Consider the following 25,563-nt stretch of genomic DNA (forward strand, 5'->3'; position numbering starts at 1 on the left):
CAAATAAAAAAATGCAAGCCCTCTTTCTAGGGCCACAGTATAACTTTCACAGGCCCTAGAAATTTTTGCCTTTGTGGGCATTTTTCTGCACTAAATACACACACATACACACACAAAAAGGTACATAAAGTATACTTTATAACTGTGTTGATGTAAAAATGAATGTAATACAGATTAGATTTATTATTATCCTATTCGTTTTTTCTTTTAATTTTAAAATAAATTAAGATTAAAACATTTCCTGGGTCCTTAAAACTCTTGTGGTCCTAACCACCATGCCTTCTGTGCCTCATGACATCAGCCCACACTCTTCACCCATAAATCTGTCTACTGGGAAACTTCAGTGATATTTACTGTAGTACGGTGGTAGTAGCAAAAACTGGAAACAAAATGAACACCTTCAACAGGTAATAGTGGAATAAATTCACTTGTACATAGCATGATCCCATTTTATTAAAATAATCAAAGCCAATAAAACGTCTTTGTGTGAGTTGTTTGTGTCAGTTATCTATCGCAGCCTAACAAACCTCCCCAAAGTTTAATGGCTTAAAACAATAATTTTATCTTCCCATAACCTGTTAACAGGTTAGCAATTTTGGATAGGCTCCACTGGATAGTTCTTTGCTAGTCTCACCTGGGGTAATTCATGCCCAAACGGCAGCTCACCTGGGGCTGGATGGTCTATGATGGCCTCACTCACAATTCTGATGGTTAATCCTTTGCTCAGCTGGGTCACGTGTCTCCAGCAAGCTAGCTCAGGTTTCTTCATGTGGTAGCCAAAATGTTCTCAAGAGCAAGGGAGGACAAATCCAAATGACCAACAGCTTTACAAGTCTAAGCTTGTATCACATTTGCTAATGTCTCTTTTACTGAAGCAAGTCACATGATCAGGTCCAGAATCAGTGTGGGAGAGACTATACAAGAGCATGGATGGAGGCAGAATTGATTCATTGGGGGACATTGCTGTAAAATTCTACCTCTGTGTGTAACTGAATATTTATGTACAAATGATTATGTTGGCATGGTAAAGATCAGCAAGAAACAGGAAAAAATGGAGTTAATTTCATTAGGACAGAATTAAGTTCTATACTGCTTAATAATGATTTCTATTACTCATTCATTCACTCACTAAAAACTTATTTATCAAGTGCCAACATCATGTTAGATGTGCTGAGTGTGGAGCACATGAAAGCCAGTCTTCTGGGAAGGTAGACATTGAGGGACAAGCCCATAACTAAAACTGTTTATTTAATTATTGTAACACCATCTTTCGGGGATTAAAAAAAGTAGATTGCACATTTGTGCGTTATAATTCCTTAGCCTGGGCTCTCCTTAAAGCAAAGTCGGAGACAAAGGCTTTCTTATATTCCTTTCATTTAGGAATATATACCATTGGTGCTTGTGTGAAGCCAGGATGCAGGAAAAGAGGAAAAGCCAAGACAAACATGCATTAGCAAGTTGACAATGGCTATGTGAGACTGGTGCTCAGTTCCATGGGAATTTCGAGGAGCCTTATGAAACACATGGTGGAACTTTCTGCCCAGGGGTACAAAAGGATGAATATGATTCTCATCCCCCTTTGGTCAAGGGTGGCCCCAAGAGCATTGATTTTGCTGCCTTTCCAGGGTATGTATGCATAAGTGCCAAGTGGATTTCTATGCATATCCCTGCTCTGTAGCATCAGTGATCCCTCAGGGCAAGAAGCAAGAGGAGCATTGCAGATGTTGTATCTGTAAATAGCTGGTCAAAGCCTCAGAGAATTAGTTACTACAGCGTGGCTGGAGTAAGAGGTAGGACCAAGAGAATACAAAGTGGTACAGAAGAGATGTCTGACACAGTCCAAAATTGATACTTACTCATGCCTTCCATTAAGTCTAATCTGTCATAAAGTCATGTGCAGGTGCTTTCTAACAATCTCTGCAAAGGCTCAACACTAAATCCTTGTGCAATAAACTACAGTCTCTATTGTTACAGCTGAATCCACAGCAATAGTTGATATTACTCATCCCTTCCTCCACCTCATCCTCAGCCAGTTTGTCAGCTGGTTGCTTCCCTGACGTAGTGACCCAGATTTTCATCTCCAAGAGGTCTAGGTCCTTAGTTACCTTGCCCTTGACCAGATGTGGATGCTTCAGTTGCCGATTCACCATTAACACCGAGTACAGAAGCACCAACAGACATTGCATTCAATCCCCAATGTTCCACACATACTCCTCCCTGTCTCCAAGGTGGATCAGCAACCCCAGCTCCTCATCATAATCAAGCTCAATGACCCCTGCCAGTATGGTAACTTTCTTTGCTTGAATGTCCTCTGGCATGAGGAGCCCAAAAGTGATCAGGTCATAATCATTGCTTCAAGTATATGGGGATCCTATATTTGAGCTATAGAGTAAGACTAATGGTTCCCATAGCCACCTGCCCATTGGTCATCTCTGCTGGTTGATGTCTATAAACTGTCACCCCAGCCATGGCTGGAAAAGGGTGAACCAAGGGGATATGGAGCTGTAAGCAAGATGTGTCTGCTACAGTAATACATACTCTGCATATAGGAACTAGTTATCCACCCCATTTCTTTCTTTTCTTTCCTCACTTCTTATCATTTACACACTGAAATCAGAACTTATACATTTAATATGTAATAAGGTATAGATGTACATTTATATGACACATGTATGACATTTGAGTTATTTGTTCTCGTGTTCTATAAAGCAATGCCCCATTTCTATTAGGGTGTCAATCATTAAATTATTATTTGATAAAAATTTTCCTTTTATGGAAATTTCCCCTGAGAAAAAACTGGAAATTTTGTGGAAGAATTTAGAAGTTTTTCTATATAAGAAGTGAGTAATACAGATCCTCGGAAAATATAACTCCTTGTTCTTCCAATCTTAACGTAATAAACACCTGGTAAAAATCTCTCATATTGATTATAGACTGAACTTTCTGATGGAAGGATGGCATTTGGCTTTTGTTAGTTATTCTTCATGTGGGTTCTCCTTTTTGAGAGAGCTGAGCATGAGTTGAAGAAAGTCACAAACTGAACTGAAGAGGAAGGAGGGGGGCTGTGTGGGGAATGGACCATACACTCAGCAGCAATGTCATGTCTATTTGTTTTGTCACTGGCCCCTACGGAAGGACAACATTGGTCAAGGAGAGCACTGGGCAAGCACAACTGAAATAAGCCTCTTCCTCAAACAACCACTACAAATATTAAACAGCAGATGAGCTAACAAAGTAAGGGCAGAAGTGAAGAAATTGTTCAGTAGAACGAAAAATAATATGTTTTAGGACACGCCACAATGCTATAAGAAATCACTAATGTATCTGGAAATACTGGACAATGAGATATTCTCCATAATGTATGTTTTCCACAGAACTTAAATATTCAACCAGCTTTTACCGACTGACTCGTATGCAGGGCACTGTGCTGCTAGGTGAGGGTAGAGAAAAAAGTATCACGTGGCTCTTTCGTGCATTAGAATAAATACGTATTACCCAAAAATGTATAACAGGTTTTCCTGTCTTCTTAAATGAGAAAACAAACTTAGTATAGCTTTCTCCTAATGGCCCTTTCTCCTAATGGACTTTCTTCCGCTCATGCTCAGGTCTCTCAAAAAGGATAATGACATCATTATCATGGTCAACTATTCTACTTGGCGATGATGATGCATTTTTTTTTCCTTTTTTCCTCTGCTATAAATAGAATCACAACTCAGAATAAGGCTGCAGAAGCTTCTATTAAAGTGTGAATAGGTTAATGCAGCAGTTTCAATGTGCCTAGATTAGTGGCAGATGACTCAAGATTCTGGATATTTTAAAATCTTACTTCCCTGGTTCTTGGCTGTGTGCAGGAATGCTGAAGTTACTGACTACTTAATTTCTACTGAAGTGGCTTATTTTGAAGACTAGTACCTCCATCATTTGTTTCTGAGATGCTTTAAAAGGACCACAAACAGAAGCAACTTTTGTAAGTCACACTTAACAATCATATTAATAGTCTGATGTTTTTGAGACCTGTCCTGTTATAAAAATGCCTGAATGTATATAATCCTCCCGTCTCAAAAGTTGGAGAAAGGCACTGTTAAGGGAAGTCCTTTATCCTGAATCTAAAGTTAATGTCCTGTTGCTGTTTCAGTTTTAACAAAACAATCTCGACTTTTATCCACTGATGGATGTTCTCTATTTTCTAAGAGATCATCCATATTTAAATATTATTTTAACTTGGAGAAAAGAGCTCTGAAATCACCAATAATATTTTAATCACTACACCAATTCTTAAGTAATAGACAATGTATAATAAATGCTTAACAAAGATACCCAGCTATTATGGCCTTTTGAAATATGTCCCATAAACTATTAAGATCATAGAGCGCTTGGCCAAAATGAAACTTGACTATCATATCATCAAATGTCTCCTTCCTTAAATGAGAAAATTCATACTCAGAAAAGTTAAGTGACAAAAAGTCCAAATCATGTGGATGTGAACTGACAGAACCAGGACACAAAATAGGAACTCGGACTCTTGGTCCAGACATCTTCCCACTGTGTTATTCCTCCCCACTGCCTTCACTTGTGTGTTTTGGGTGGGGAAGGGGAATTTTGTTTGTTTTTGGTTTGGATAATATAATATCGTAAACGCAATCCTTTCTGCTATAGAAAGCAGCCCATCTATTTCAAGTTTCAATACACATGATTTTTAATGGTTTATTTTTCCATTAAATTCTAACAGCATTATTTAGCATTTAAACTCAGTCATATTGCCTCATTCATTAAATTAGATAGACTATAATAAAACATGATTTTAAGGTCTAAAGTAGTATAAGATATAGTTATCCTTTTGTTATTTGAATTAGCAGGACAACTTTACTCAAAATGACTAAAATTTGCAAAGGAATTAACACATTCTAATCAGAGCCAAATTGGATTTTTTGTTAAACTGACTTTTGCTTAGCTAAAAACAATTGGAGAATTTCCTCCCTCCATTTTTCTTTCCTCAACACACATACACACAGATATGAATAAGAAAAATCTACGCTTCCTTCAAGAGACTTTTCCTCAGTAAAACACACTCCCTCACTCTTCTGCATGCTATCCTTCAACGGTAAAAACAAAATATCTCCTTTTCCACTATGAGATTAGTACAAACCATTCAGTATAATTAAGAGCAGGGACTCTGCAGCCAGAATTCCTGTGTTCCAATTCCAGCTCTGCCTTTTCCTAGGTGAACAATCTTAGACAAGTTAACTAATCCTTCTGTGAAGATGGCAGAGACAGAGCATTGAGGACAAGCCCTCAGAGAATAGCTTTCTCTATAGATCAGAAGAAGAAAAATGACAGTGCAGGACACAGGAAAGGAGTGGTCAGAGGGGCAGGAGCAGGCAGAGAAGTGCACGGACACAGAAACTTAGAGAAGAATGAGTTTCAAGGAGGCATGGCCAACAGTGACCAAGTCTACTAAAATCACAGAGAATGAGGACTTAGCAAAAGTCAGGGTAGATATCAATGGCATTCGTGAAAGTGAGGCAGTAGTGATAACTTTCTGACTTGAAGGGGTTAGATGTAAGCGGTGAAGAAGCAGAAGGTCCCCTAGGTTGGACTGATAAACAGGACTAGAGGGCAACACGCATATTTGTTTCCCCGTCATCCAAGATAGAGGAGACGAGTGCAGATTACCAGACAGAGAAGATGGAGCTAATGGAAAAAAGAGAGAAGGAAAATCAAGAAAATAATTATCTTAAATTATCTAAGGAGTGGCATGGAATAATGGCACTGGGAAGGAGCAGTAAAGAAGCGTCCTTCTCTCCTCTTCCTGCCAAATTCCTACTCATCTTTTAAGACTCAGCTTAAAGTGACATCACAAATGAAGCCTTTCCAAACTGTCCTAAACCAAGTCATCCAATCCCTTAACTAAAGTGTGCAGATACGTTTTTAATCTTTTTTATAACACTTAGAAAATTATACAATATTTTATCTTTCAGTATGTGTGCCCTATATATTAGATAATAAATTCCTCAGAGCCATGATCTGCAATTCATTCATTTTTTTATTTCTTGTACAAGGCATAGCACTTTTTGTAGTACAACATTAGTATATATTAATAAATTAATTAATTAGCAAGAGGAAAGGGGAAAAGACCTGTTTAGTGCAGAGTTGTGTTGAAGGAGGGGAATATAGATGCCAACACATCTTGAGTCAATGTTCTTTGTCTTATTACTGGGACACAGCGAAAATGAGAGTGAGAACGTTAGAGACGGGAAGAGGGGATTAAGTGGATGGAGCAAGGGACAACATAAGCAACCTCTATAGGATCTAAGCAAGTCATATGTAGGGTTGCTAGCTCCATTGTAGAGACCTATTAACATGAGGAAGCATGAGTTTGTAGTATGCCCATTTGGTTTTATAGGAGTTTTTTTTTCCCCCCTCTTCTATAACCTAAAAGTAATAATGAAGAAAATACAAGTAGGGCTTGGCCCAGATTGAGTCATGAAAATCTGACAATTTGATGTTCTGTGGAGTGAAGGTCAAAGAATATCAAGAATGGATATTGACATCACCAAGGAATATGGCAGTCATGATGATATAGAGACAAACAGTTGTAGTTTTGTGACTAGCATTGCAGAGGTGTGGATTATTGTTTTCTTAAAGTAGTGCCTTGGAGCCAACGCAAAGAATGGAAAACGTAGGAAGGATCAAACAAAAGGCAGAAATGGGAAGGATGTGGGTGAGAGAGAGAGTAGAAATGAAATAATGTGTTGATTTTATTCTGATTTCCAAAAGTTTTTTGAAGAACTTGTCTGGTAAGAGAACTATAAGCTATTGTTTTATTAACAGGAAGTCAAAACTTTGTCTTTTTTTTCCTTCTAAACGACCCTTTCCCTTGAGACTTGGACAGGGGAAAGGACCTATTAAGGGACTATAATGAACAACATCTCATACAGAAACTACATTCATGGAAAGATCATGACATAATATTAGCATGCAGAATATCTGTTTTTAAACCCACACTCTCTCTACCACCACCATTTAATGTGTGCCAATAATGAGACAATAGTTCCTAGGAGAAATAACGTAGTTTACACAGGGCATTCAGTCAAGCTTTAAGAAAAACCCAGAGAGACAGAAAACATATGAGGTTAATATTCAAGTGCTAATGAGGACTTAGGTATTGTGAAGCTTATATTGTGCTAATTAAAAATAATTGCATGATCCTAGAATTAGGGAGCTTTCACAGGGGAAGGTCTCAAGGCCACTGCTGCCTCTCTGGATTTCCAGCTAGGCTGTGCACAAGTCTCAGTAGTTACCATAACAGGAATAACGAGAGTCTGGGAAAACTAGTTTCCCAACCAAAATCACTAGAGCCTTATTGAGATCAGAAAGTCAATTTCATCATTTCAAATAAGAAATATCTCTTTTCGATAGAGACACATTTTTGAAAGACGCGTTGTTAAGATCAGAAGATAACTTAGTGATTAAAAAGGGTTAGAGTAAGGAGAGTCCCAGAGACCTTCCTATTCTGAGCACCACCAACCCAAATATGCCCCAGGCCCCTTTCAGGGACTAAGACCTACTATTTTGCTTTTTATGGTACATCCACATTTTCCATTAAAAGCCTTCTTTATTAATTCAAAGGTAGAATCTCCAATAAACCAATCTCCCTTTTTAGCATCTTGTCACTTGGTCCCTATAGCAAGACTGTAGTAAGTGTGCGGTCCCTCTGATATAAGAAAGCAGGAAAGTGAGGACATTCATAAACTATTGATACCCAAAATGTCATGTTACAGCATATATTAGCAAATGAACTATGAAGTTTATTTTATGCTTCTTTCCAATTTTATATCAAATCATTAGAAGTGAATTTTTCCTTTCTATGCAATCAGGAAAAGACTGCAATGTTCTGAAGATAATCTTTATGTGTGTGTTCATTTTTGACTTGTGATTAATTTTCTAACACATTTTATCCTTGGCCACTTCTAGCGATCCGTATGCTGTAGAAGGTAATAACAGGAAGGATGTACACTTCATGCTTAATTGTCTCTCTCAAAGCACGAGGTGTAGAAAGGGGCGAGGAGAGCCTTCCTCAGCTCATCAGTATCAACAGAGCTCTAGAGAGCTGTTGCGTTGTACTCTTCAAAGCATCCAGCATAAGACCTTGCACATATGGGCCAAAAGTAACTATTTGATCAGGAAGATATTTCTCTTTTAAAAGTAAAGTAGCAGAACACAGTGGAGAGTTCTCCTCCACATCACCTATAAGAAAGTTGGCTATTGTGAATAATGCTGCATGAACATAGGGGTGCATATATCTTTTGAATTAGTGGTTTCATGTTCTTTGGATAAGTACCCAGAAGTGGAATAGCTGGATCATATGGTAATTCTATTCTTAATTTTTTTGAGGAATCTCCATACTGTTTTCCATAGTGGCTGCACCAGTTTGCACTCCCACCAGCAGTGTATGAGAGTTCCCTTCTCTCCACATCCTCTCCAACACTTGTTGTTTCTGTCTTGTTAATTATAGCCATTCTGATGAGTGACAGGCAAATACTGTATGATTTCAATCATATGTGGAAGATAAACAAGCAAACAAACACATAGATAAGAAGAACAGATTCATTGTTACCAGAGAGGAAGGGGGTGGACAGAGGGTGAAAGGGGTAAAGGGGCACATATGTTTGGTGACAGGTAAAAACTAGACTATTGGTGGTAAACACAATGCAGTCTGTACAGAAGCTACAATATAATAATGTACACCTGAAATTTACACAATGTTATAAACCAATATGACCTCAATCAAATAATTTTTTTTTAAAAAAAGAAAGTTGGAAAAGCTCCAAGGTAGGGGTAAGGAGAGATTGGCCCAGCCATGTGTCAGCTGTATGTCGATATTAGTTTCCTAGGGCTACTGTCACAAAGTACTACAGACAGGGTGATTTAACAGAAATTTATTGCCTCACAGGAGGCTAGAAATGGAAACTCAAGGTATCTGCAGGGTGGGTTCCTTCTGAGGCCTGTGAGGGAAAATCTGTTCCATACTTCCCTACCAGCTTCGGGGAGCCTCAGGCATTCTGTAGCTTGTAGTTGGCATTCTCCCTGAGTCTTTATGTTGTCTTCCCTTTGTAGGTATCTGTCTCTGTGTCCAAATGTCTCCTTTTTATAAGGACACCAGTCAAGTTGGATTAAGCCCTCCCTTAATGACCTCATCCTAGCTTAATCATCTTCAAATACCTTATTTCCAAATGAGGTCACTGTCACAGGTACTAGGGGTTAGAACTTCAACATCTTTTGGGGGGATAGTTTTCAATTCATATCAGTGTCCTTTTTGAATCATCAATGTGTATGTGGAAATTGAAGCCATGGTACAGAATCACAGATCTGTGCTCTCTTCTCTGTTCCCAGGGACCTACCTCTATAGCTTAATCATGTGTCATATCGTAACCATATCTTCCATGACCTTTTACAATATTCTTTTAGTTGATATTAATTTTTTATAGCCTGTTGTTTATACAGCTGCCAGGAGATATTTCTTAGACATAAAACTAATAATCTCACTACCTTACTTTATACTCTTTACCCTATTGGTACAAAGTAAATACAAACTCCTTAGCGTGGTATTCAAGGCTTTTAGTGTCAAATCACTAAATAGATAATAATAATATACACTTAAGAACTATGAAAACAATTTTTAAGTGGAAAATCTTAATAGATTTGATAACATAAAATATGATATTTGTACATCAAAAACTACATATTCACGGCTATAAGGCAAAAAACAAGGAAGACAAATATGACAGAACACAGATTGTAGTCTTGATTTATATTATAACCAATTTAAGTCAATAGAAAAACGCTGACAATAAATAGATGAACAAAGTCATAACTATACACATCATAAAAGTTTTAAAAAAACTCTCCAATGTATACTTGAAAATAAATTTTCCAACTGTTAATCAAAAAATAGAAATAAAACAATAATAAAAAGCTTTTTTTTTTTTTTTGCCAACCAAATAAGACACTGTTTTTCCTTTTTGTTTTGTTTTGAATCACAGTCTAGCCAGTTCTGATAAAGATGCATTCACAGGTAAAGTTGTTGCTTTTAGATTCTTGGGAATTAGAATTTAGAGCTTGTTTCGTGGTGGCAGAGAGTGAGGCAGGTAATGAGTCCCTAACAACCACTAATGAATCCTGGCCATTACATACCCTGGATTCTGATAGATCACATTAACTTCTCATTCCCTTGAAGGAGGTCTGGAAAAGATGTAAGAAGAGGGGTCTGGCATTCAAAAAGAGAACAGAATACGAGCTCCCCCAAATTTACCACTGGAGGCAGGAAAACAAGAGGTTCTCTTTTTCTTTTTTATTATTTACTACTTTTTCAAAATTCATTAAAGAGTATAAGTTCTTTTGATAATCAGAAATACTCATATTAAAAACAACAACAACATGACTCTGTCTCCCACATCCTAGCAAAACCTCCCACACTTGAACTTAGCAATCTCTATCAATTTTCATTCCATTTTTTCCTTTCACAGCTCAAACTGCTGTGAGAGCGTGGTCACCACCCAATTCCACCAACCAGTTCCTTTCCTTATAATCTGGTTTCTACAAATACCACCACGCTAAAATATTTAAAAAGCCACCCAAATCTCACCAAATGTATTGCCATTTTCCCTACTCCCTTTCTGTTCCCGTTTTCTGTAACAACTGCGTACTGTTGAGAGTTCTCCTCCTTGGGAGTAGCTAGCTTCTCCTTTATGTTCTGCCCTTACCCTAAACATTCCTATGTCATGCTTTACTTCCCAGCACGTTGGCTTCCTGCACATCCCTGCTCTTAAACCTCTGCTCTTCCCTCTGCCTGTGAGTTGGCATCTTTTGTTAATCAACAACACTGGGAGTACATTAGGTGCTTAATAAAATTTGTTCTTTAAGTAGAGCAATCATATTATTTTTATATAGGTGTGATAGGCAGAATAATGCCCCCCCCCCAAATTTGTCTATGTTCTAACCCATGGAACCTGTGAATATGTCACCTTATATGGCAAGACACTTTATGATTAAGTTAAGGACCTTCGCATAAAGAGATTATCCTGGGTTATCTGAGTAGGTCTAATGTACTCATGGCACTCCTTAAAATAGAGAGAGGCGACAAGGAAAGCAGAGAATCAAAGTGGAGTGTGAGAAAAACTCCAATAGCCAAAGCTAGGTTGGAAGATGGAGAAATGGAACCATGAACCAAGGAATGCAGGTGGAATCTAGAAGCTGGAAAAGGCAAGAAAGGTATTCTCCCCCAGAGTTTTCAGGAGGAACACAGCCCTACCAACACCTTGAATTTAGCCCAGTAAAACCCATTTCAAACTTCGGATCTCCAGAACTGTAAGATAACAAATTTGTATTGTTTTAATCCACTAAGCAATGGTCATTTGTTACAGCAGGCATATGAAATCAGTACAGTGGTGCTTTGTCATTTTCCATTGTACCTAACGTGATGTCACACAGACAACATTTATTCTTTAATGAAAATGAGTAAGACGTTTAAGGTTTGTCTTTTTCTAGATTTTTACATGTTATGAAATTCAATCTGATGTGTCCAATAGCAATATTTCTGCTCACCTGAGATTTATTTAAGAATATATAGAATAATATGAGGCCTTTCATTTTGGACTAGGAGTTGCAACAGAGAAAAATTACTTTTCCAATAAATCAATGGACTTGATGAGTCGATTTATTTTACCATCAGCTCAGTTACGTTTCTGTTCTTCAGCAGTCTACTAGCAAAACTCGATTATTGACGAGGCTCAGATACTTCTTCAGTGGCTGCTGCCTTAGCCCCTGGTGCTCTCTTCTCTCCTCAGGCTTGATGTACACAAATTGTTCAACAAAGCCAGGACTGCACTGGGTACAGAGTTAACTGGCTGAGGAATGCAGGGAAAATATTTTGGTTAGCTCATTCTCTGCATTAAAATTTCAATATGCTCAATGCTTTTTAGTTTACAAAGTGTGTAATTTCATTTAATCTTCACAATAACTCAGTGAAGGAGGTATTATTGTCTTCATTTTACAGTTAAGAAACCTAAAATTTAAGAGGGGTTTCCAGGTAGTAAATGACAGAAAGGAGGTTTGAACAAAAGTCTCTTAATTTCTTATTCAGTTGTAAAACCAATGCTATTTTACTGTATCACAGCTGTCCCTGCCATTTTACCTCAGCGCCATTATTCCAGATATGCATTTTTCAAGTATATTTTTAATGATAACATAGCTTATGCACATTATAAAGTAATGTGAAAGACACGAACACGTACGGAAAGTTTTAAATCATCCATAATCTTACTACTCAAAGATAACCACTGTTACTGTTTTGGTGTATTTCTTTCCAAATATTTTTCTGTGCATTCATCCAAGTATATTTCTTTTGACATTGTATTTTTATTTAGAGTTTTATATCCCACTCCATTTTTATTATTTTGAGTGAAGTGAATTGGCATTCTACTCTTATTTTATTTAAAATTTTACTGCATTGCCTTTCAGTAACATATTTTTCCTCTTTATATTTAAATATAAATAAAGAAGTTTACCCTTCTTGAGTTAACTTTTTTTCAGGATCAGAGCTGTGCTTCTCAAAAGGCAGGCAGGACCTGCGGCATCAGTATCACCTGGGAGCTTGTTAGAACTGCAAATTCTCTACTGAGTCAGAATCTTTCGGGCGAGGTCCGGGAATCCCTGTTTTAACAAGCTCTCCAGGTGATTTTCACACATGGTAAAGTTTGGACTGAAGTACTTGGTTTTCCATTTGTGTTGATGAGGCAAAAGCAGCTAGTAGACCTGCCGTAGGTTACAGACAAGCAGACTCACTGTCACACTTTGAAGAAAAAGAGAACTTCTTGCTTACTCAAATTTCCCTCATCCACATGCCTTCAATATCTACCATTAGTCGATTACTTGGGTTAAGGTCCGTAGCCCTCTTTAAAATGCCTATATGCTTCCTTAGAAATGCAGTAGTTACCTACCCCTCTTACCATCCAATCATGCTTTTATATGTATATGCCTCCCCTGGTTAGCCCACTAATCATTCATTCACCAAAATCAGAATAGGATGAAGAATAGGTACATTTTAAGTTTAGTTCTGACAGTTTTTCTTAAACATCTACCATGTTAGATTATATGGAGTAGAAAAGAAAAATACATTTTCTAGACCCTGCCCTCAAGATAATTCACAGTCTTGTTAGGAAATAAAATTTTAATATATGAAATTCAATTAACAACAGTCAACCAAATCCTAAATTGACTATAAAAAAGCAGTATAGTACATGTGATGAGTAATGAATGCCCTGGACTCTAGAGAAAAATAGATATATTGACTAGTGAAGATCTCCTTAAGAAAGGAGGAATGTGAGTGGGGCCTAAATAATAATTATTATGTTAATCATAAAAACTCTACCTAGTAAATGTTTACCATGGGCCAGACACAATGTTAAGCAATTGATGTTGATTATTTCCTCCAATTCTTATAACACCATTATAATACACCTATGATACCTATTCTCCAGACAAGTCAAATGAGGTTGGGTAACTTTGCCAATTTGTATAAATAGTGCTTTGTGGAGTCAGAATTTCAACCCAAGTCTGTTTGACTGCAGAACCCTGTTTCTTACCACTTCTGCCTTAGTAGTTCACTCTGATTGAGAAGGTCTATAGATTGAGAAAGAGGCTTGTAGTATATTGCAGATAAAGGCAACCCCAGAACAGTAGAGTAAGCTCCTGTGTCAGATTCAAGTGACCACACTCAAGGTTCGCGTTGGCAAATTGTTAAAGCCCAGAAGATCTGTTAGGATTATGGAAGGTCTTGCATGCACAGATGGTGACCTGGAATATAATGTCATAGATACTGAAGAACTATTACATATTTTTGAACATAATGAATGTAATGTTTTAGGAGGAGACTAACACTGGATAAAAAGCATAATTTGGTGGGAAGTAAAGAGATGCTTGTGTGGGCCAGCCCATAAAGAGGGTGATTGTTGTAAACCAGATCCCAGAAGATAAGGAAAATGACTGGAGTGTTGGCAGGGGGAAAAGAGAATGACTAATTATTAAATATTAGGAGAGAAAAGTGAAAGGTTTTAATGGCAGATTGGCCAAAGGGACTAAGAGGAAAACTTTAGAATCTGAGTCTGACATTCTGGATGATTTTGAGCTATACATAAAAATTGTAACAATCTGGAGAGAGGTTGTCAAAAATTAATAAGGCAGTCAGTTCATTTTCAGGGATTATGAGTTTAGGTCATTCTGAACTCCCTTTCTTCCTAACAACATACACCCCCCTGGTCTCCGTGTCCTGTTGATCTTAAAAAACACATGAATCAGTCCCATCTACTTTATTATTTCTCATATTCTTGTATGGCGCTGGTCACCTTTCACCTGGCCTATGGCAATAACAGCCTGAATGCTCTCATTACCTTCTGATCACTTCCCTAAAATCTGTTGTTTTGCTACAAGGAGTTTTCTTTCTAAAACCTACTTCTAATTATGGCAGCTTCCTGCTTAAAACTTAAAAATACTTCCTCACTGCCTTTTTTTGCAATATTTTACTTGGTATGGCCTTCAGAATCAGAGCAACCATAGTTTGTTGTCCAAATGAGACAATAGGGAGATTGCAAGTGGGCATATTAATGATTACACTGGGACAAAACGTGTATGGGCTCTGCCTGACTTTCTAGCCACATCCTCTTCCAATATTGCTTTCTGCATGAGCAATACCAAAATAGTTAGTGAGCAAACCCTGCTCCAAAGGTCCTTACTCTGTGTTGTTCACCGCTGTTTGTGTTGCCTAATCCACTGCTCAGCATGTCATAGGTACTCAATAACTGTTTGCAGAAGGAAGAAAGGAAGGGAGGGAGGAAAGCAGGAGTAAGTCAATCAAAGAATTTTAGAATTGTTTTAGTCCTATGTGTTGTTGTTGAAATGAAGCAGAATTTAAGATCTAACATCTTTGGAGAGAGGAAGCTATGGAAAGCCAAAGGGAGGCACAGAGAACATGGAAGAGGCAGGAAGAAAAGGGAGGCGGAGAATCAGACCTCCTACTTAATATTTTAACAAGCGACAGAAGTGTGAATTCAAGTGCACTTTGCCAAAGGACTCTACTACTTGTGTATCAGATAGATTTTTACCAAAAATAGTTCTTCATTTTGGAAAGAGACCTTGCAAGTTCATTTTAAGTGTCAGTATGGAGCTGTTTAAAAAAGTTTTCACAATAGTATTTTAGAAGTTCTGACTACAAAGGAGATATGAAACGTCCATTTTGTACTTCTGAAAACAGGTACAGTCTCTGTGAGAAAAAAATAATGTGTCAGGAACACGTGAAAAAAAAGGAAAACAATGAAAAAGAACCTACGTATAATTTAATTACATGGTTGTAGCTTTCTATACAAACTAGATTTGATGTAATTAAAACACCTGTAACAAACAAAATGAAGCAGGCACATCCTTTTTCCTGAAATAAAGGAAGACTTGAAATCCCATGCTATTTGCAGGAGATTTATACTCTCTGTGCAAAACAAGTGTGTGTGTGTATGTGAGAGAGAGATACAGAAAGGAGAGAGAGGGACTTTCTCTGATCTCTTAGTTGATAGCCCAACAAAGCAGGCAATATTTATGGCCTTTCGAAATCTCTTACAGTAAAGAGATAGTATGTACAAATAACTGTAGATTAAATATGTTTTCCAGCGATCATGAGCCCCAGTGTATGTAAACAAACATTACTTTTATTTAATAATTTTTTGATTGTTTTAGACTTTTCTCCAACTATAAAGCCATAGCAGGAACTTGCTATCTTTGTTTGTTAGATCAGAAATGCTTACAGAGTAAGAACCAAATCATGAATTTAAATATAGAGAAAAAGGATGCTCATTCTAACAGGAGGATACTCTCCTAACAGTGGTTTGCCAGCATTTGATATATTACTGGGACGTTAATCTGGGGAGCCATTTGGTTTTGTGCTGTTCTCATGTAGGATATTTCATTCCAGCTATCTATGAGCCTTCCTGCGAAGCATACAAACACCTAGGCCAGACATCAAATTACTACTGGATAGATCCTGATGGCAGCGGACCTCTGGGGCCTCTGAAAGTTTACTGCAACATGACAGGTAACTCTGCCATACTTATGTTTCATGAACATTGCTTTTCTATATGTTGAGAATAAATAGTACCACTGAAGTTTGTTTCTTCTCTGCTTTATTCCTATCATGACATGTGATAAGCTAAATATTGCTGAATTTGTTAGGTAAAATGATGAAATCTATTTCTAAAGCAATAAAACCTTCTGACTGACACTATTTTTTTGAACCCTACCTTCTGACTTGAACAATTAATAATTAACATTTTAAAAAATCAATACATAGGGGGAAAACCCAGAGAGTGAAATTTCAAAGTTGAAGTCCGCAGAAAGAATGGCCCTGAAGCAGCGTCCACGAGTAACCTAGACGGGGAAATTTAATTTCACTGCTCAACTATCTCTATTGCCCATGTCAGAGGAACTTATAGAGCACTCCAGACCTTCCTCTGTTCCCCATGGTGGTAGAAGGAGGCTTTCTGGGTACTGAAATGCCATTCTGGCAATCAGTAAAACTTACCTGCCACTTTCATGAAATTTATCTGGGGTTTTCTACTTGGGAAGGGAACCTAGTTTTTCTTCACTTCTATATTAAATTTCAGGACTATTAAATGAGATTGTGGGTTCCTATAAACTCCCACAGCAGTGTGTAAGATGTACAGATCTCTAAGATAAGAGTGCATTTTCCATCAGATACTTGGCAACGTCTTACCCTCCAAAAACCTGGAGAAGAGTGTGAGGCAGTGCACTATTTACTGGCTCCAGGAGAGGGTCAGCATTTGATGTGAACTCCTGAGGCATATGATGAGAACGACAATGATTATATGATGCTACTGGTGATGATTGCTACATGGACTATTGACCATGTGTCAGATACCATGATAAATTCTTTACTCAGACTAGCTGGGTTTGTATCCTGGCTCCATTAATCACCAAATGTATAATCTTGGGCACCTTATTAACTTTATTAAGTTCAATAAGCCTCAGTATGTTTATCTGTAAAATAGATTAATAATAATATCTACTTTATAGCATTATTATATGAATGAAATAGAATCTACGTATCTTAGAAAATTGTTTAACACATAGTAAATTTTCAGTAAAGGTTACCTGGGAATAAGGTATTATTATTTTTTAAAAGATTAGAGAGTTAAATAGCTTGCTTATATCATTCAGGCAAGATTCAAATTCAAATCTGTTTGAGGCCAGTGGTTCCTAAATCTGGCTATGCTTCAGAATCATTTATGGAGGGTTTTTTTCCTTTCCTTACAAACTTATTGGCTTCACCCCTGGAGACATTGAGTCAGTAGATGTGAAGTGGAAATAGGATTGTGCAGTAGAATTGAGAACCTTAAACAGTGCTGTAGGCCAGCAGACCGCAGTGGAGAACTTTCAGCAATATCAGGAAGCCAGGCTTGGCACAGAACGGAAGAGAGGATGATGAGGACATGAGTATAGTGGGAAGGCGTGTAGAGAAAATGGTGAAATGGGATCTATCATCCCCCAAATTCCTCCCATACCAAGAACTCTAAGAGTACCCCCAGAGAAGGAACCAACTCACCAGAAACCTTAATCTAAGTGTTCATTGATTGTTGGACTTGTCAATGCACTCAGGCACTTTCTTGTTAACCTTCATTTTAATCTTATTGAACTAAAGGATAACCTATGAGAACTTGATTTAATCTGTAAGAATCTTGATTTTGGTTTCTCCTAATATATATTTATTAGGAGATAGATATGTGATATATATATATATATATATTACAATTAAAGTCAACTATTAACCTCAAGGGAAATCAGGGTATCTCGACTGGGCTTGGACAATAAAGAAGTTATTTTAGTTATTTTCCTGTATGCATCTCAAAGGAGGATTAGAAAATAAAACCATAATATATACAATCTTCATGTGAAGAACACACACAAAATGAAGGGCTGGTTTACTTTCTGTGAATTGAAGCCTTCGCTCAGAAACATAGATTTCATCTTCATCAGTATCTCCCTTAAAGTGTAGGACTACAGTTTAATCCAATACTTTAGATGCAGTCTGAGCAGGGAAGAGTACAGTACAACTTTCTGCAGTTAGAATGTTTTTCTTCTATCATTCAAGACAGTTCTGTGCATCAGTGTGTCAGGCACCCTTGAAGGCCAGCAGGCACTTTTTGCCTTTTTGTCACCCCTTAACCCTTCCTTCATCTGGAAAGAACATGAAATTGACTTCATTAGGAGAGTTTGGTACCACAAAGCTTGGCTTGGGCTGTTCCATTTCCAAGAGATATATGTTGAAGAATAAGAGGGAATGACAGCATGAGATATTCTATGAAGTCTTGATATATATCACATTATGTCATGAGGAAGGGTATATGTGCCCTACTTTATAACATTTCTATTGAAGAATAGAGGTGTCCCATTTCTCAGTGACCCAGCGTAATTGGGTGTTATCACTATTGAATATATCACATATTTTAAAAGCAGGAACAAGACATCTTCTCCGGGGAAGAAGCAATGTCTTGGCAGTGATCAACCTCTTTTTCTTTCTTCTACTAGGGTAGGGAGGGATGGGGGAGAGCTTTTCACTTGTGCACACATAGTGAAAAATTCAAGACAAGGGACCTCGCCAGTAGGTAATATCTGATGTAAACTTGGGTAGAAACTGAAAATACTCTGTTGAAAATTACTTCTTATTTAGATCTATTCTTTGGAATCTTAAGTTTTTAGTTCACTTACTAATTTAAAAAAATAAAACAAACAAAATGAAAACACCATTAATTTAGGGCCTAGCAAGAAGAAGGGAGTCTCCCCTGATTTTTCGGACAAGAAGTTCCTCCAAATAATGGTAACTCACTACTGTCAACTAATATCTCCAAGTTTTATTTGTTTGTTTAACATTATCAAATAAGTAAAGTGTTCCTCATCTTGTCCTTATTTTGTTTCATGTTGTATCATAAGAGAAGACTTGAAGTTCACCCCTGCTAGAATATTTTATTGTTCGATTCAGTCCAAAATTTTAACCTATTGATATCTCTTGGTCACCTCAGATAACTGTTTGTCTTTCATAATACCTCTTGCAAATAATTCTTATTTCCATTCCCAATACCACCATCCTGATTCAGACTCTCATTTGTTGGGTTTAGACTATTCCAACTGGTCCCTCCAACTCTACTATTTTCTGATTGCCCCTACCTCCAGGCCAGCTGTCAGCAGCCTGCTAGATAAATGCTCCCAATATACCACTGTGATCATGTGGTGACCCTGCTCCATACTGACCACTGATTGATGGGAAAGGACCTCAACTTAGTACGACTTTCTTCACATTTAATACAAACTTTCTATCACTGCCCTTTTTCTACCCTGTGTCCTTGGGACTTCATTCTCCAAATACACTTTGCCTTGTTTCGCACTAAATTTCATGCCATTTTCCCTATCTACAATATCCTCTCTTGAAACTCTCTATAGAAACTTACTTATGTCTCAAGAGTTGTCTTGAATCTTAAGCTCCTCCATGAAGCTCTTCCTCATCTTCAATATACCCTATACCACCGAACAACCATTTAAACTCTTATCAATCAAACCCTTCCCTCTTAGTAATCCTCATAGAGTTGTGGGTTTTTTCCACTTCTATGTCACTTGGCACATCTTCTTTGCATTTTGGTTATTTGTTTAAATACCTTGTATTAGTTTCTTAAGCCTACCGTAACAAATTACCACAAACCAGGTGACTCAAAACAACAGAAATTTAATCTGTCACAGTAATTGAGGACAGAAATCTGAAACCACAGTATAGGCAGGGCCATGCTCCTCCTATAGGCTTTAAGGAAGTGTGGTAATTCCTGACAATCCTTGGTATTCCTTTGCTCGTAGATCCATCACTCTAATCTCTAACACTGTCATCATATGGCATTATTCCCTGTGTGTCTCCTCTGTGTGTTCACATGGCTTTCTCATGAGGAAACTTGTCATTGGATTTAGGACCCACATTCATCCAGTATGACCTCATCTTAGCTAATTACATTTGTAAAGACCATATTTTCAAATAAGGTCATGTTCTGAGGTTCCACGTAGACATGAATTTTGGGGAGACACATTCAAACCAGTACATGCCTTATCTCCCCCAATTCAGTTATAAGCTCTTCGAAAGAACTTCCATTTTTCTATATACAGATCACTCAAAAACATACACTATATTATTGACGTGATATTTCAAAATCTTGACTCTGTCATCTGTGGTGTTACAGGTTGAGTTGTGTCTCCCAAAAAGATATGGTTACATCCTGCCTCTCAATAATGCAGAATGTGACTTTATTTGGAAATAGAATTATTGCAGCTATAACTAGCTAAGTTAAGATGAGATTGCACTGGAATAGGGTCCTTAATCCAATATGACTGGTGTCCTTATAAGAAGAGGGAAATTTAGACACAGACACACACAGGGGAGAATGCCATGTGAAGATGGAGCCAGAAACAGGAGTTGTGCTGCCGCAAACCAGGGAACACAAGGACTACTGATCACAATCTGGAAGCTCAGAGGCAAGCACAGAACAGATTCTCCCTCAGAGCCCAGACGGAACCCATCCTATTGACACCTTGGTTTTGGACTTCTAGCCTCCAGGACTGTGATGGAATCAATTCCTGTTGCTTAAAGTCACCTAATGTGGTACTTTGCTATGGTAGTCCTAGGAAACTAAGACACATGTTATTGTCTCGTCTCCTCACTTTCAGAAGGGATGACTGTCTATTCATCAGTAAATATGTAAAGTTTGAGAATTTGTCTTCTGAGAAAATAAAGTAGACATACGTTTCCCTATTTTTCCCACTAAGTACAACTAACAACTCTAGATATTATAAATAAAACAAACATGAGAAGATTCTAAAAGGCAAAGAAAAAAAGGCAGACCAGCTAGTCTGGCCTTGGGATCCAAGGAACAACACTGTGGTGAGTTCCCTTAGTTTTTTTCTTGTCTTGTATATCCCAGACTCAGAGCTGAAGAAGTTGGCAATATGGAAATGCCAATGTGTGCAGGCAAACAAAGCCCCAATGAAACCTGCTCTGTCTAGCCAAGGACCAGGAAAAGGGCAACCTACAAGACAGAGAACTTTTAGACAGTAAATGCTATACTCCAGCCAAATACCACAAGAAAAACGAATGCCCCATTCCCACCCATGCCAGCAAAGGCCGAGTGCGGAGCCTGGACTCCCACCCTCAGGAAGCTGTAATGGAGTGCTTCAACAGCCCCTCTGTGGAGGTGCAGGGAATTCCAAGTAGAGAGTCAGGACTTGCGTTATCACCGTCCAGTAACCCCCTCCCCACCACAGTGACAGTGAAGACCATGTTGGGAGCCTGGATATCCACCCCCACCTGGCAATAACAAGGTACCCTCCCCAAACACCAGGGTGGTGTTGGAGGAGGCCAAGTCAGGACTGTCACCATTGGCCAGCGGTACTGAGGCCATCCCCACGACAGTGTCACTGTGGACCACATGGGTTCCCAGAACTCACGCCCCTGCCCAGCCTGTCCACTTGGGTGTCCAGGGAAGCCAAGTGAACTTCCCCCTGTACCCAGCAGTAATGAGACAGCACCCTCCCTTCCTCTGCCTGAGGGGAAAGCCAGTTGAAACAGAAGGTCTAAATAATATCCAGAGTATCATTACATAATATGAAAATGTCTAGCTTTCAAACAAAAATCACTCATCATACCAAGAACTAGGAAGATTTCAAACTAAAAGAAAGAAAACAATCAGTAGATGCTCATACCAAGACAATAGAGATATTAGAATTATCTGACAACTATGTTAAAGAAGTCATGATAAAAATGCTTCAATGAGCAGTTACAAACATGCTTGAAATAAATGGAAAACTAGAAAGCCTTGGCAAAGATATAGAAGATGTAAAGCAATTGGAAATTTTATAATGAAAAAATGTAGTAACCAAAATAAAAATCTCAGTGGGTGGGATCAACAACATGATGGAAGAGAGAGCCACTCTGGAAAACACTGGCAGTTTCTTTAAAAGCTAAACATGCAATTACAGTACTATATGACCCTGCAATTGCATTCCTGAGCATTTATCCCAGAGAAGTGAAGACTTATATTCACCCAGAAACATGTACACAAATGATCACAGCACCTTATTGGTAATAGCCAAAAATTGGAAACAACCCAGATGTCCCTCGACAGGTGAATGGTTAAACAAGCTTGGTACATTCATACTATGGAATACTATTCAGCAATAAAGATGGATGAACTACTGATACAATACAACACTGTGGTTGAAGCTTTAGAGAATTATGCTGAGTGAAAAAAATCCAATCTCAAAAGATTACATACTATATGATTTCATTTATATAGCATTCTTGATATGACAAAATTATGGAAATGGAGAACAGATTAATGGTTGCCAGGGTTAAGGAGGGATGGGGTGGAAGCCAAGTGGGGGTGGCTATAGAAGGGCAATATGGGGAATTCTCATGATGATGGCAATGCTCAGTGTCTTCACTGTACTGATGTCCATATTCTGGTTGTGATACTATCCTATAGTTTTGCAAGGTGGTGCCATTGGGGGAAACTGAATAAAGGACACGAGGGATCTCTCTGTGTTATTTATTACAACTGCATGTGAATGTGCATTACCTTGACGAAAAATTTTAATTAAAAAATATTTAAGAGGCCATCCCCCTTTGGCGGCCCAGGGTTCACAGGTTCGGATCTTGGGAGCAAACCTACGTACCACTTATCAAGCCATGCTGTGGCGGCGTCCCATATAAAGTAGAGGAAGATGGGCATGGATGTTAGCCCAGGGCCAATCTTCCTCTGCAAAAAAGAGGAGGATTGGCAATGGATGCTAGCTCAGGGCTAATCTTCCTCAAAAAAAAAAAAATTAATATGCACACACAAAAATGTGAATTTCTTCATAGTCTTTATGGAAATAAAAGAATAGTGTGTTTAAGCATACCTGTAGGCTCCTTTATCCAGGTTTTTTTCATTCAAATATTCACTATGTTCCAGGAACTGTACCATGTGAGAATAAGTGGAGAGAGTTATTGCCTTCATGGTGTTCTCAACTAATAATAAAAGCAAGCATTAAAAAACTAAACAAGTAAATAAGTAATTTTTCACTAATAAAAAGTAATGGAATTATGAGGAGTGATTTATTTCGGATAGAGGATTTTAGCTAAGACCCTCTAAGGAAGCAACAGTTCAGCCAAAATCTGAAGCATAAAAAGAAATAAAGGAATCAAAAAGGTGGGGCAGGGGGGCCAGCCCAGTGATGTAGTGGTTAAATTCGTGTGCTCCACTTTGGCAGCCCAGGGTTTGCAGCTTCAGATCCCGGGCATGGACCTATGCACCACTAATCAAGCCATGCTGTGGCAGTGTCCCATATATAAAGTAGAGGAAGATGGGCACAAATGTTAGCCCAGGGCCAATCTTCCTCAGCAAAAAGAGGAGGACTGGCAACAGACATTAGCTCAGGGCTAATCTTCCTCACCAAAACAAAAAAAAAATGGTAAGGAAGGGAAATGAGCCCTATAAATTAACTTCCCAAGGCATGAAAGAGATTGTCTCATTCCAATGAACTGAAACCTGAGTGACTGGAACATAGTGAGTCTAGAGAGGGGCTCAAAGTGAAGTGGGGAGATGAGCAGGGCCAGAGCAGACCAGGCAGTAAGGAGAGTAGTGCAGAAAAAAAGCTTGGCTTTTATTTTTTCAACTATTTTTCAGTGCAGTGGGTGGGAATCCATGGAAAGGATTTAAGCAGGAGAATGAGAGAGTCTTGAATCAAACCACCACTTGAGGTACCATGAGTGAAAACACTGGGACCAGTTCTGAAGCTATTGTAGAATTCCAAGGGAAAGAGGGTGCTTCCTTGGACTAAAGTGGTGACAATTTAAGTGATGAAAAAGAGATGGATTTTAGATCTATTTTGAAGGTAGTATTGTCAGGATTGGTGCGGATTGGATAAGGATGGTTAAAGACAGTTATCAAGAATAACTCCCTAATCTATGAATTGAATAACTAGGTGATTTATGGTGCCATTTGAGAGATGTGGAAAATTAAAGGAAGAACAAATTTAGAGGAAATTCAAGAATTCAGTTTTGACCTAGTTAAATATGAGATGCTATCTGCCATCTAACTTGAGATGCAAATTTTACAGTTGGATAAGCTCCAAAAAGATGTTTGGGTTAAAGATATAAATGTGCTAATTGTTAGCATATAAATATATGTGTAATGATAATATCACTTAGGGGATGATGTAAACAGGGAAAAGGCATCTCAGGAGTGAGCCATTAGGAACTCAATAGAGATCAGGTTTCTGGTGATGGAATATTCTGTAAGTGTGTAGGAGAATGTAAGTGAGAGTAAGAAGAGGAAAAGTATCTAAGAGCATTTTGGGGAAGAATGGGTCATCCGTGTGGATGTTGAAGTGACAGCTTGCGTCCTAGAGAACGATAAAAAGATTTGGAGGATGGAGAGCGACTTTGAATCATTGCCTCATGATGTGTACCATTAAGGCAATGTACTGTTAAGGCAATGTACCATTAAGTGTGGCAAATATCAGCAACCAGGATACAGGAAACGCGGTATGGCCAAAAGTGATGCACTCCCCAAAGGGTCTGCATAGGCAACTTTAGGGAACCATAGAATGGGCAGTTAACCTAGACTTAGGGACCAGCAAAATCTTCCACAAAACAGCTGACTCTTGAGCCGAATCTTGAAGAACAAGTAGGTGTCATGGGGCCTGGAAATGAGACGAAGGAAAAATAGATCAACTCACAAAATGCTTTGTATGACATGCAAAGCAGTTGAAACTTGGTCCTGAGAAAAAAGCAAGCAATTGATGATATTATATTTTTAAAGCATGACTTTGGCAGCTGTGAATAGGATTCTCCAAACGACACCCAGACGTAAAACACGGAAATAAATTAGAAGGCCCCTGTTGTAATCCAGGAGTTGAAACTGAGAGTAAGGTGGTGGCAGTCAGGTAAAGCAGGGGATTGATTTGTTGAATGTTTAGAAAACTGAGTTGGCCAGACTGTGGCTGGTGGGATAGGAGTTGAAAATGATTCTCAGGTTTCTGCCTTGGGTGATAACTCCATGAGTTGGAGAGCAGAAGACAGGAGAACATTAGGAAAGGGAGGGGACTGTATGCTGCCTTTGGTGGGCCTGTAATTCAACCTGGTAGAGCTGTGCTATAGGCAGATGCTAAACAAATTCCCTGTAGGACTTTGAGCACATCGGTTAATCTCTTTGTCCCAGTTTCCTTGTAAATATAGTGTAGGAATTGGAATGAGTTGATCTCTACACTGTCTTCCATTCTAAAAAACATTCTATTACTACCACGGAACACGAAAGAAAAATATCACTACTTGCAGTGAAATAATTTAGAGATGGAATCCTCTTGTCTGAAACAAGCTTGAATTTACTCAATTCTTGGCCAAGTTTGACATAAATTGGCACTCTTCATTTTTTA

General features: G+C 38.3%; 1 protein-coding gene across 1 annotated transcript in view; it reads left to right on the top strand.

The window, feature by feature from the left end:
- The window catches only part of CNTNAP2 (contactin associated protein 2), an 815,107-nt gene that overhangs the window by 127,392 nt on the left and 662,152 nt on the right, over positions 1-25,563 (top strand). The window contains exon 4 of the mRNA XM_058532231.1: positions 16,016-16,135. Within this exon, the coding sequence (XP_058388214.1) occupies positions 16,016-16,135 (120 nt within the window). The remainder of the gene's footprint in view (positions 1-16,015; positions 16,136-25,563) is intronic.

Source organism: Diceros bicornis, chromosome 3 (genome assembly GCF_020826845.1).
Source record: "Diceros bicornis minor isolate mBicDic1 chromosome 3, mDicBic1.mat.cur, whole genome shotgun sequence".
Lineage (NCBI taxonomy): Eukaryota > Metazoa > Chordata > Mammalia > Perissodactyla > Rhinocerotidae > Diceros > Diceros bicornis.